This window comes from Haplochromis burtoni, unplaced genomic scaffold (genome assembly GCF_018398535.1).
Source record: "Haplochromis burtoni strain Fernald_Lab_line unplaced genomic scaffold, NCSU_Asbu1 Contig_225, whole genome shotgun sequence".
NCBI classification, from domain to species: Eukaryota; Metazoa; Chordata; class Actinopteri; order Cichliformes; family Cichlidae; genus Haplochromis; species Haplochromis burtoni.
In genome coordinates this window covers 548,771-561,977 of record NW_024582586.1, presented here as the reverse complement: position 1 = coordinate 561,977, position 13,207 = coordinate 548,771, and the positions used below count along the sequence as shown (strand labels likewise).

The 13,207-nt window shown below is 42.7% G+C and overlaps 1 protein-coding gene across 1 annotated transcript; it reads right to left on the bottom strand.

The window, feature by feature from the left end:
* Window positions 1-9,277: 9,277 nt before the first annotated feature.
* Window positions 9,278-13,052, bottom strand: irx1b (iroquois homeobox 1b). The gene is made up of 5 exons (XM_005937276.2): window positions 12,388-13,052; window positions 11,430-11,672; window positions 10,249-11,041; window positions 9,928-9,988; window positions 9,278-9,331 (listed from the first exon to the last, which is right to left on the bottom strand). Exons 1-5 carry the CDS (start codon window positions 12,622-12,624, stop codon window positions 9,283-9,285), a joined length of 1,383 nt encoding a protein of 460 aa, XP_005937338.1. The 5' UTR covers window positions 12,625-13,052; the 3' UTR covers window positions 9,278-9,282.
* Between the last annotated feature and the right edge of the window lie 155 nt (window positions 13,053-13,207).

The window sequence follows — 13,207 nt, the reverse complement described above, 5'->3', positions numbered from 1 at the left end:
TAGACACGGACAGACACAGGCAGAGAGCGAGACAGGTTTAGGCTACAGGAAGCTCTTAAGAGTGTGTACAGTTTGCGTTGAGTCCTGGGAGGCCAGCCGTATTCCTCCCTATCACTTCCACTTCATTACTTCGGGAGCGGACATACATTATTCAACTCCGCAAGCCTCAGTCCACAGGGACCGATAGAGCCTTTAACAAACACTTTAACCTGCCTTAACTCGCCCATTGATCCTGTATTTATTTGTCCATTATCTCTCGTGGACTGCTTTGGTTTGTCTTCATTTATATCTCCCTACTGGTCTCAAAACAATTACTCAACCTATATGTATCATCTGAAATAAGCTTTGTATTTTCTAAAGACGGGCTTTACTCTCTCATTATTATTATTTGGTATTACCACAGATCTCACAGTCTTTATCAAAATTGTGCAAAAATCAAATATTTCAGTTTAAATATTTCGGTTCTCTTTATTTCTTTTGAAGGAAAGCTATTTCATGTGATTTTTTTATCCAGCTGTGTGTTAGGTTGGTTCAAACCAAAGTGGGATAAACTTGAATAATTAAAATATTAGAAGCATTTTTGAGCTGCTACACAGAACCTGGGATATTGGTTATTATTTCAATGGTAAACAAGATAACCGAGGCTAAATTTCAGAATGAATCAGAACATCACAGAGTAATCAGTCTGCACTGATGTGTCCACCTTAGAATCACGGATGAGGGGGAATACCATGATAATAGATTCACTATTTCACATTTTCCCTGGTGTTTCGGATTCTGCAGTTCCACAGCTTAGACCTCAGCTGCCATCCTCTGGCAGTCTAGAGAATTACACCCTTATGACAATGCTGGTGGTGCCTGTGTGTGTGTATTTGCTTGTGTGCGGTGGTGTAAGCCTGAGGGTGCAGCAGGCTCGGTTTGCAGTTGTTATTGACCAGGGTGAGGAGGTCAGCCACAACTGTGTGAGTGACTAAAGATGACACAGTAGATCTACTTGTCTGAATGTTGTTCACTTGGGTGTGGTTGCAGATTTCATGTTACATCCATGGATGGACCTCCCAAGAAATTTGACCACCAGCAGCGTCTACCCCAGCTGAGCTCACACCAGTTTTTTATTATTATTATTTTTTGTCCAATTAGCATGTCATGCTATTAAAGTGCAGGAGGCCAAACAATTGATACAGTAAGGATAACATTAAAAAATAGTCTTCTTCAGTAATGACACTATCTTAAGTTTTTATCCACATATCAAACAGAAATGTGGGTTAAGGTAGACAAAAGATATTAACTAAGGCATCAATCTTCATTTCCACTGATCATCTATTTCCCAGCAAATGCTGCTAACTGTCTGATCTCTGCATTCCACATCTAGAGAGCTCAGCAGCTCCCGTGAGACCCTTACTGTGTGCCATGACTGATCACGTGTCATCAAACGCATTTCGCTAGTATAAATCCACACCAAATGCCTCAAAAACCTATGCAATGCAGCCAACAGAGAAGTCGCATGTGATAGCAGTCGATTAAGTGCTTCTTTCTGGAGCGCTGACACTCCCCGGAGAGGAGCTGGGCAATAATTTCCTCAGATTGCCCCTATGGGAACAAGGCTGCTGGTTTTCTATGTCCACTCCAATCACATCTCTAATGGAGAGGCGGGTAAGCATCTGTGACAGTGGGAAACCAGATCTGTACTCCCCCAGTGTGTGTGTGTGTGTGTGTCTCTTGCAGATAAACAGTTGGCAGGTTTCCCCTTTCCCTGTGCATGTGCGTGAACACACACACACACACACATCTGAGGAGGGGAAATGCAAGCTGGACAGGGTTAATACACTCCATTAAGCTCTATTACCCTAAACGACTTGGGCAAATGAATGAGGACTCACATTACTCTGCAACTGTTTGTGTGCGTTTTTGTGTGTGTGTGGTAGAATGATACAGTGTATGTACATGCACGTGCATGCATCTCAAGTGTAATTAATCTGCGAAGATATGTGACCCATGAGCCATCTATCATTATTCACAAAGTAAAGACAGCGGGGGGGAGGGGGGCTTCACCCTGTCTTAGTGTATCTTACCATATACCATGATATCATTCTATTATGAATTTAAATGTATTTTTAAGCTATTTTTTTAAATATGTTTTTAAAAAATCTTTCGATACCTCCAAGATACCTCCTTTAGAGGTAATGGAAAGCTTTTCTATGCGTTTCCTTGGCAGTGCCGCAGTTTGAGGTAAAACATGCTAACATGTTCACAGTGACAATGCTAACAATGCTAACGTCAATATCTTCAGTCATTTTATTTTACTTTATAACAGGTAACTTGTCTAAAAGCAGTGTGAACAAATATGACTGATATATGTTGCATTCAGTGCACCAACTACACTTGCTATGTTTCTTGTGTTATGTTTGAGGGTTAGTTAGGGTTGTGGCAAGGGAGCAACCAGAATGTAGCTTTTCTTGGCTGCAGATGCTGCTAGCATTAGTCAGCTAACCTTAATTAGCCATAAAGTGTGTTGATAAGCTGAAGCTGCTGTGTAGTGCTGTAGTCATTGAAAGGGATGTAAGTCACAGTAGATTATATTAAATCACTGGTTTTTCATGTTTAATTCCCATTGTAATAACACCTCTAATGCTAATGTTTGCCAGGTAAATATTTTACAGATTAGCGTGTTAGTAGCTTTCATGAGTTTTTGTTTCTCTTTGATGCCAAGAGCTCCATTGGGAAAGATGAATAAGAATAATTGTATAAAAATGCTGGCCACATTAGCATTGTCTTCTACAAATGTGCCACAGTAGTATGGCAAAAGCTGCCCAAGGTTGGTTGACATGGAAAGCAAAAAATCAATGTTCCCCATACTCCAGGTTTCAATTATTTCACACACAGGTGAGTGCACCACTGCTCTTATCAGTTACATTTATCAAAATCCAGCTAAAGAGGAAATTATCATTCAGCTGTCCTAGCAGCTCATCTGTTCATTGGTAGCTACAGAGTGCCCATTTACCTGCAGAGAGAATATTGTCAGCTAGAGGCAGGGTTAAAATATGTGGTACAACTGGTCTGTGGGGTACTCAATGCTCAACTCAACTCAAAAAATTAAAAAAATCCCCAAACTTCACAAAACATAACAAAAGTGATTTCAGAGACAGAAAGCATGTCTCAGTACAAACCTTTGATTCTTTTGGCCTCTGTAACTTCAGTTGTTCCATCACGTTGATGAATTTCCAAAAACACTTCTGTTTTATTCAACTTCTGTTGTGTTTTGTGTATTTTTCCAGCATTTTTCTCTTTTTGCTCATGTGCATTTGATCTGCCTGGGCCACCGAACCAATAGGTCCCTTTTAACCAAATATCTGGGTAATTAAAACTCATAAAGATGCCTTTTTTCTGTAGTTTAGTATTAGACCCATTTAAATTGATGCTGTGTCTAGAATATGATAGACATAAGTTGTTTGTATTGGAATTTTTACTTTCTTACTGTTTCTTAGTAAGTACACAAGGCTTTCATGGCTTAATAAACAAAAACTGATTAGTATAGTTTTCTAACTGTTTGCATGCTACAAAAGTAATTTTTCACATAAAAAAGGTCAAATCATGGGTTAATGGTGTTCGCGATATCCAGTCAGTGAGTCCATAGACCCTCAACAAGCATTCGCGGAGTGCATTCCCCGCAACATTTTCCCAGATATTCTGAAAACGGCACAAATTACAGAAATCCCCAAGATCTGATATTTCGGGCAGCTTCTCCGCCCCTCTCTAACACACCAGCGTGCCTCAATGGATGCTGAACAAAGACGCAGTGAGTCTTCAGCCCGCCTTTAGGACTCTCCCAGCAGTAAACTAAGCTAAGTTTCAACGCTATAACAAACCCGTGGATAAACATTGTTTCAAAATGGCTGAAAAGAGCCATCGATGCGAACACCCTACCGCAAACCTCCCCTTCGCTCCTAATCGGCTTCCTCTCTCAGATTATTGCCGTGAATGGGCAGACAACAAGAGAAAAGACTTATCACTCCCACTCTTTCATAGCATTTGTTGTGTGTATTTTCCCCCTGTATATTAAATTTGTCTGCTTTTTAAAGGCAGTGGCGACGTTTGCTGTTTGTCTGTACCGTACTCGCAGCTGCAACGTGACAATAAAGCAGGCTAAGCAGCAGCACTCTGTAAACTCAGTATTGTGGAGCTTGTTGAATTACCCATGAGTTTTGATACTTTGCTTTTGTGCCTAATTCCACTAATCCCTGCGGAGGAACAGTGAATGGTCTAAATTCCCTATGATATCTTGTCTAGGCTAAACATTTGCTCACTTACGTATACACTGGGTACAGAAAATTATTCTTTTGACAACATTACAACAGATTTAACCCAGTGCCCCGCTTATCCTGTGATGACATGCATTAGCTTCATTGCATTGGGAGGTACATTTCCATTTCAAATTACAGCTCAGCAGTTAGCATCCACACACACACACACACACACACACACACACACACACACACACACACACACACACACACACACACACACACACACCGTTTTGTTTTGTGTTGTTTTTTTCTGTAGCTTGGTCTTGAGCTGCAGTGTTAAAGAGTTTTACATGCAGAAAGTCCATTAAAAATTCCACAAATATTAACTACCATGTTAATTATTACTTCTCCAGGGACTTTAACCGCGTGTCAGTCCTTTTCTTCTCCAAGCCCCTTGAGGTCAAGCTCTGTAAAGCCTATTTGGCAATCAAACACTGACTCTCCCTAACTCTCATTTCTCCCCCACACACCTCTCTTGCCCTCTTTTTCTTCCCATGGCCTTTTTCTCTGCCTCATCATCCCCCCTTTCTTTCTCCTCCCCTGCTCATGTCCCTTTCTGTCCGGCTGGCCCTCTCAGCGGGGCTATAGAGTCCTAACTTGTCTACATTTACCCCCTGCGTTGGATGACCAATGGAGCCGTTGAGCAGAGAGTCCCTCCTTCTGCGCTTCGCCATTCTCCGCAAGTCAGCTCATGCTCTCTGTTTTCACGACCTCTGACCCTAGGCCATGGCAACTGTGGCAGGAATGTCAGGAGTGATTGGCAGGATAAAGAGTGCAGGCCCTCTCTCCTGCACAAGCGGATTTGAGACACTTTGAGGGGTGAACAATGGCGGATTTGGGCTCGATTGGATCACTGATGAGCTGATGACTGTCAAAAGAGCACGTCGTCTTTACATAAGCCCGATTATCTCTGCGTGGCGGAGGAGCAGAGGGGTAACCGCTGTAGGAGGAAGGGGCAACCGGTGGGGATTTCACCCCCATGCCGAGTCCCTCGAAAAGGGGATAGACCTGCACACGAGGGCCAGGCTTCGAGGCTTGGACCTCTCTCATCCACTGGGGGCCTTTAACAAATCTATTCAGGCGACCGGGAGCCCTCATACATGTGGGCATAATCGCAGGAGGATGGCAAAAGAGTGATGAGGGGGGGCTGCAAGGGGGGATGACACATGGAGGCGATCATTGTTCAATCCCTGAACATCCCATCAAGACGACAGAGGAGCAGAGAGAAAGGAAACGCGAGGATATATATAGAGAGAGTGAGACGCTGACAGAAAAGAGCAGTGGGACACGCAAATCAAAGCCAAATCCCTTCCATAATCTGCCTTATTAATGGGGATTAGAACTCACCAAAGAGCCTATATCAGAATACCAAAGCACCAATAAAGACTCTGCTCACACTGAGAGTTTGAGGAGTTGATATGACTCTAAAACTCCACACAGACACTCTTGTGTTGTGTTGTGTTTCTTTTTATAAACTGTTGGATTCTACCAGTCGAAAAGTTTCAGGACAATTTGGACCCTAAACTCTGATGGAGTTTGCTTTGGCACAACAAAAAAAAGAGAGAAAAAAAGAAAAACCTAATCATATTTTGGATCTGCACTGCATTTTCCACTCCTTTCATAACGCAACATGTTTTGGACACGCCGTGTAACAGATATAAAAAGGCCATTTGATGTCATTTTCAGCCCCATCATGCTAAGCTCACTGATTTCCAACTCTGACAGAATAACATATTGTTCGAAAGAGTGAAGGGGTGCGAGCGAGAAGAGCGGCTGATATTCTCCTCAGCGGTGCTGATGGCAGTCTGTCAGAGCTGGCAGAGGAAATGAAAATGGCCTCAAGTGTCTGGCTCCCTTCCACGCCGCTCTCACATCAATGACAACCCTCGCTGCATCATCTCTCCCTCCCTTATTTGCCTTCTTTAGACTTAAATTTGCTCTTTTCGTCCCTCGTTTGCTGACACTCTGGGTACGTGGGTGGGAAAGCAGAGGGACAGACGAGTGCCGTGCTGACTTTTGAGAAAGCGTCACAAGTCACGACGCTCCTCTTTTTTTTCCCCACACCTCATACGCACGTCAGATTTACGGCGAGGTTCCAACATCGTTATGAAACCACACTCGGCAGCCTGGTAGCTTACCTTAAAAAACAGGTTTAAAAGAATGTCCTGCCTTTGTCCAGGAGTGGCAAAATTTGCCTGCCAGCATCTCTTTGAGGGAAATAAGCACTTTATAATTTTGTCCACAGGAAAGCAAAATCAGAAAAGATGTTTTTTAAGGGAGATTTTGAGTCAGCTAACGGCTAACATATTCCTTTAAGACTGTTTATGGGGAAAATGCAAAAATTTGCTACATGTCAGTTTAAAAAATGAAAGGTTTAGTTTCTTGTGTTCTTTATATACATATAAATTTGAGTGATTCTTATTGGAGGATTATGTGCGCTGTTTCATGTTGTTCTTTGTGGGGATGATTTGTCGGGAGCCAGCCCGAGAAAGCTTCTCGGCGGAGACAATAGAATAACTGAACTGGACCATTAATATAATGATAATTGTAAAAAAATTAATTAGAGAAAGGACTAATGTAAAATCTCAGATTTTGATCACTTGTGCCTATATTGTTTTTTAAACGTGGATCAAATTTTTAGGATAATCTAATAAAGTTAGATGAGACAAACTGTGATGTTTGAGCACAATAGATCAAATGTAGGATTTTAGAATTATAATGTGATTATAAAGTATTTTACTTGTTTTTATTAAGACAGTCTGACTTCAAAAAACATATATATACCATGGCGATGGGCAATTTTGGTCTTTGTTCAGATTGTGGTCCTAAAGATGAAAAAACTATAGTGCTTGTGTTTTTGAACTGGAGTTCATAATAAGTAGTATTTGATGCCTGGCTTAGGGTTACTCCTCACTGCTTTACATCTAAGTCCAGTGGAGAGTCAATTAAAAAAAAGAAAAAAGTGTATCTTCATATATTTTATATCTCAGATAAAACCTTTCCAGTTTATCAAAATAAAATTAAAAAATGACCAAATTAGTTCTTTTCGCCTCCGATTGGATGGCTGTCAGGATGTCAGCTCTTTGCAAACAACAGTTCCAGGAGCTGCTCGGCTTTCAAAACCCGATCCCGCAGCAAAGGTTTGCGTATCGTACCTGAGAGGTGGTGCAGACACCACCGTGGGGGCAGCCGTGCTCTTACTTTCTCTGAGAGTCAGGTGGCAGCATTGAGCCAATCTCCAGATTCACAAATCTGGTGGCTCTGATTTTATTTTCGTCTCCTTCCAGAGCACGATTTACATTCAGATCACCATATAACTGTAGTTTTGCTCGATGCCCAATCTGGACCTCATTTAGATTAATTTCCATTCCACAAAACAGTTTAACAAAGAAATCAAAGTTAATGCACAAGCTGCTGTCCTGTTATCAACTGTTGGTGTTAAGCTACTGGATGGCAGAAAGCAGCTATCTAACATATTGCCACATATAGATTTTTCCACCTTTGAATATATGTAATTTTTTAAAACCAAATTTACTCCCAAATTTGTACTTCTATAGACTTCAGCAGTACTTCACTGCTTAAACTTCATCATACACTTTACAGGCCACATTTTAACAGCACCTTGCTAAGGCCACTTCCCTTCTTCCATCTAACTAGTAAGTGTTAATAATTTTAAATACCAGACTTTCAAAGACTTGCAGCAAAGATTTCAACAAACACGTCAATCTAAATTTTATCTGCATGTAAACCTGGAGCTGTCTGGGCCCCTTGAGAGGCCCCAAACTGTGCCGCTAAACCAAGCATCGGACCACAGCTTTGAAAACAGTCGCCGTTAGCAGCTCTCAGACCCCCCACCATCTTCTCCCTCTCTCTCTTTTTCTCTCTATGCACCCCCCTGTCTTTGGGCCTGTGAACGTCAAGGATGCCACAAAGTGACACACAAGCCCACCACCACCGCCCCAACCCCTTCTCTCGCCTCCCCCGTGAGCTGCTGCCCCCATACTGGCTTGCTGGCCTTTCCTCTCCGTCTGATCCATATTTCAGAGGCAGCAGTGGTGGCACCGAGGGGTATAATCCAACATTAAAGCGAGGAGGCCTGGGCTGAAAGCACAAGCGCAGGTTCACAAGGTCCTGGAAATCTTCAATTTTCAATTTCCGCAGCATTTGCAGTGGCTTCCAAGGCACGGGCATAAGTCTTCGAGCTTTGTTGGCAAGAGTGCAGGTTTCAATAAAACTGACTTTCCTGGTAGTTTAAAAAAATAAAGGAGCTGACACTGCATGGTTCGTGTGAAACAAACTAGACACAGGGACGACGAGGTCAGCTGGAGATTAACTGCAATACTTGTATTATATGTATATTAATATAGATATATAATTACCCTTAAAATACCAAATCCACTTGAGGTCTTGAAGGAGAATTTCTCTGCATACATTAATTGCACTCTCTGTATTGTACTGGTTACTTATTGGAAATTTATGTTATAAAAAATCCTAAATTCAGGCACTAAAAAAAATAACAATACTAATAATAATGTGTGCTTAGTTTAGGAAGTTTACAGTGCTTCTTAATCTGCATTCTGCCCTTGTTTCTTTGATTTCTTTGGCTGGAAATTGGTCCCCTCTTATTAAATACAGGTGGTGGGATTTTCTTCAGTAATAAAGCGCTATAATGACATTTATTTAGTTCCCAAAAAATATATTCTTTAAAGACAAATTCATATCCTGTATTTACAATTTTTTTTCCAAGGTTTCCATTCACAACAGAGGAACAGAGGGGGGGACATAAGAGGACATAAAAGAGAAATACAAGTGATTCAGAGACTAAAAAAAACAAAAAACAAACAAACAAAAAACGCGAACATCTCTTTTTCATGTGGAAGCTAAACAGTAATACTACAACAGGCCTCCCAGTCCAAAAAATATCCTTCATTAAACTGTTCTCCATTAAATAAAATTATTCCTCTTTTTCTTTCTCTTCTCATATTGTTGTTGTCAGAACTCGCTGTGCTGCTGTCCCGTGGTGAGGTCTGAGGAAAGAGAAGAAGAGGAAACTATTGCTCAGAGGTGAATAAAGTCTAGACATTATAATTATATTATCTGAAACAAATTAGGCAATTTTACTCTTAAAAAGAAATCTTTCGTTTAAACTAACGAAGCAACTTTTTTAACACTTCGAGTTTATTTCCTTCAAACGGTGTTAAGCTGTATTTATGCAAATTAAAAACCCCACTATAGGTAAATTGTTTTATGTCTTTTCACGCTCTGCTTCATTCATGATGTTGCCATCAGGGCTTTCTTTGACATACATTAGCTTCATTCAAGGGGGGGGGGGGGGGGGGGGGGGGGCGTGAATAAATAGCGGCAGATTATTTAAATGACTTGGTGGCGATAGCTCATTGTTGGAGGATGGGGGGGCAGGCTGGGAGGGGAGAGAGGGAGGGAGAGGCGCAGAATATATCAGACTCCTGCCTGACGAGGCGTTAAAGTGGGGACTCAATCGTATGATTTATGTGCCGAGTTCTGCCTCCCCGACCAGTCAGGTGTAACAGTGTTTACCTCTTGCTGTAAGGTTCATTTAATCGAGGCTGATGGTGTTATAATGCCAAAATTGATTTGAAATCACCTGTCAGTGATCATCTGAAAGGGGGACTTCAGGGAATCGGGCCTGTGGTCGCTCTCTTCATCTGCGGAAGGAAAGAAAACAAACTAGTGAGTGACAAGGTGTTCGTGAAATTACCTTTGAAAATAAAGTGAAACTGCCATGCAGGAAGGAGAGCTGCTGTTGTCGCCATTTGAGTGATTCAACGGAACAAGTCCTATGAATAATAATAATAATAATAATAATAATAATAATAATAATAATAATAATAATAATAATAATAAGAAGAAGAAGAAGAAGAAGAAGAAGAAGAAGAAGAAGAAGAAGTTGAAATCAGGCCCATACCATCTCTTTTTGGACTGAAGCTCCCTGATGACTCTACATCGCTGTCGTCTTCCGTACCCGACGTTCCCGTGCCGACCGTTGCCGGTCGTGCGTCACGACGCGCAGCCGGCACTGCGCCGTGGACGGGCAGGTGTCCGGCCGGCGCCCCTGCCAGGAGCGACCTCATGTTCAAAAGAGAGTTGGCATTCAGAAAAGCTGCATTGGCCCAGTTGTGCAGCTTGCCAATCTGGCACGTATATATTCCGTGACCCGGGAGTAAGGCCGGGTGTCCGGTGGAGGCCAAAGCCGCGTGGTGCGCAAGGGCCGCGGGGGGAGATTTGTGAGAGCTGTCGGGCGCCGTGGCGGTCTCAGCCAGAGACCAGATTTTAGGTTTGCTCTGTGCTGGTCTCTGGCACTCCTGCCTGCCAGGCGAATGATCCGCGGGAAGCTTGACACTGGGCGATTTACCGAGAGAAACACCCGCCTCGGCTCCTCTCAGGGCCTCCGCAGAAAGCGTCCTGCTGCTCTCCGAGCTCTTCGACTCAGAGGCCTGCTCGGAGGCGGACAGGCCCGCCTCGGCCTCCCCCCTCGCGGAGCCACGCTCCCCTTCGCGCTGCTCCTCGGGTCTCTCGATATCGACGGTTTCCAAATCTATCTCCTCCTCTTCATCTTCGTCGTCGCTGCCGTTCTTGCCGTGCTCGTCCTCGTTGTCGCTGCTGAAGATGCGGCCGTCCCGGTCCTCAGCGCTGCGGCCCCAGGTGACCTTGTTCTCCTTCTTCAGGCGTCTGCGGGCGTTCGCGAACCACGTCGACACCTGTAAAAGAAAAGCGCGTTTTTAAGCATTATTACTCAGATGCTGTGGTTTGAAAGCTGTAGATGGGGAATTATAAAACATTTAAAAAGACATCTGATTTTATTTATTATTCCTGAGCTCAGATTTAAAAAAAACTGAACTGAGGTTTTTTTCCCCCCTCTGCAGGTGTATTAAAAACAGTCATATGTGGGCCAACTGAGTTCTCATAACAAATAGCAGTGCTATTGAAGGACATTAAAATGAAGAATAAAACCTTTAAAATAATGATTAGGGATTTATTTTAAGTGGGCCTGATGCCCACCAAATTGTGCTTGTAAGGTGCCAGAAAGACCACTGAACTGAAACATTTTATACAAATTGAGCTCCGAAAACATATCACGCTGCCCACCTGTGTGAGTGTCATTCTCGTAATGATAGCAAGCATGATCTTCTCTCCTTTGGTGGGGTAAGGGTTCTTCTGGTGTTCCTGCAGCCAGGCCTTCAGGGTGCTGGTGGTCTCCCTTGTGGCCGTTTTGGCCCTTGACGGGTCTCCATACGGGTACTGGCCGTAGGGGTAGAAGCCTTGGGCGGTGTGAACAGGTAGAGAAGCTGGGTGGGACCCCGGGCTGTCCTTCAGCTCATACTGTGAGCCCTGGAATGTTGTTGGGAGAAAAAAAAATGGGGGCAACTTGTTGAGCAACTCCAAAGATATTTGCGCCTCAAGTTCAGAAAATTTGTAAACAGGAAAATACAAATGGAAATTTGGAGCTAAAACGTTTTGCGTGACAAAACAAAACAAAACAAAAAACTTACAAGTTTGAAAAAAAAAATCAGTAATCAGACACAGATCACAACAAATATCCCTCATTTTTAGGTCGCTTGCAAATTTCTATGATCTAGGCCTACCATATTATTTTGTTTTGATTTTTATTTAATTCAATATTGATAAATGCCTTTATGCTAAAACGTGCAGCCTGCCACAGTAGACAGGTCCACATTTGTAGAAAAAAAGCAAAAAACAAACAAAAACAACAACATTATGTTCAAGCTTTCAAAAACCATGACCTCAAATTAAATTTGAAACTGAAGTTTAGTGTCACGCTACCAGAGATCGTTCATTTGTGTTATGTGGCTATTCAGTTCTTTGCAACTCACCCAAGTATTTATAGCTCCAACACACAGACAATGAAATATTAATTATTAATTATTAATTTATCTCAATAAAATTCACAAAAATTCTCTTAAAAAACAAATAAAAAAAGCGAACAACCCGCCATTTAAATGGTTCAAGTTGTATTTACGCATTACAGTGAAAAGCTCAGCCTCACTATTTTCTTATGAACACCTGAACGTGTATCATCTCTCACCATCTGCGATATGAGGGCGAGGTCTGTGGCTCCGCTGTACGGCAGAAAGGCACTGTAGTTATGAGCCGCCCATGGGCTTCCGTACATCCCCAGCATGGAGCCGACAGCCGCGGCGGTCGCTGATGAGCTCACACCGCCCTCGGTGGTTCCTTCCCGGGCAGAGCCCGGCCGCTCGCCTCCGTACACCTCATGGGAGGCGCTGAGGAACTGGGGATACCCCAGCTGAGGCAAAGACATGTCCGGAGTATGCGTGCAGTAAATCTCTCCCAAAGTCACAAGAGCGAAAAAAAGAAAGATGATGCAGGAAAAAAAAAAGAAAAGAAAGAAGGAATCCCCAAAAAAGAACAGAAAAACGGGACAGTTAAAAAACAAAACAAATCAGGATGACCCCCACTTAAAAAAGAAGAAACTGTCAGCCTTCCCTTCCACCGAGTTGTGTCTCAGGAGCAGTTTGGCACTTTCGAGTGCGGAGTTGATGCGTATGTCTGGCCGCAGGAGCTTCTGGATGTGGAGCTGAGTGACTGATTGGCAGCCTACTTAAGCACCAAGCTCCTCCTATGCCCGGGGCAGGCGATTAGTGCATTGGTTAGCCCAGGTCGTCTGCGTGTGTGTGCGTGTGTACTGATGTGTGTGATTTAATTTCGACAGTCTTCACTGTGTCTACCGAAAAGGTAACCTGTGTGTGTGCGCGCATGTGTGCGCAGTGTATGTGTGTCTTGCGCAATGAATTCATTAATTACTACTACTACAACAACAAAAACAACAACAATAATAATAATAATAATAATAACAATAATAATAATAATAATAATAATAATAA

Excerpts from the sequence above, each read along its gene's own strand:
- irx1b (XM_005937276.2), bottom strand. The coding sequence starts at position 12,624 with ATGTCTTTGCCTCAGCTGGGGTATCCCCAGTTCCTCAGCGCCTCCCAT. Across the intron at positions 11,673-12,387 it reads TCGCCCTCATATCGCAGATG|GGCTCACAGTATGAGCTGAA; the intron begins GTGAGAGATGAT and ends ACAACATTCCAG. Across the intron at positions 11,042-11,429 it reads CGAGAATGACACTCACACAG|GTGTCGACGTGGTTCGCGAA; the intron begins GTGGGCAGCGTG and ends TTTCTTTTACAG.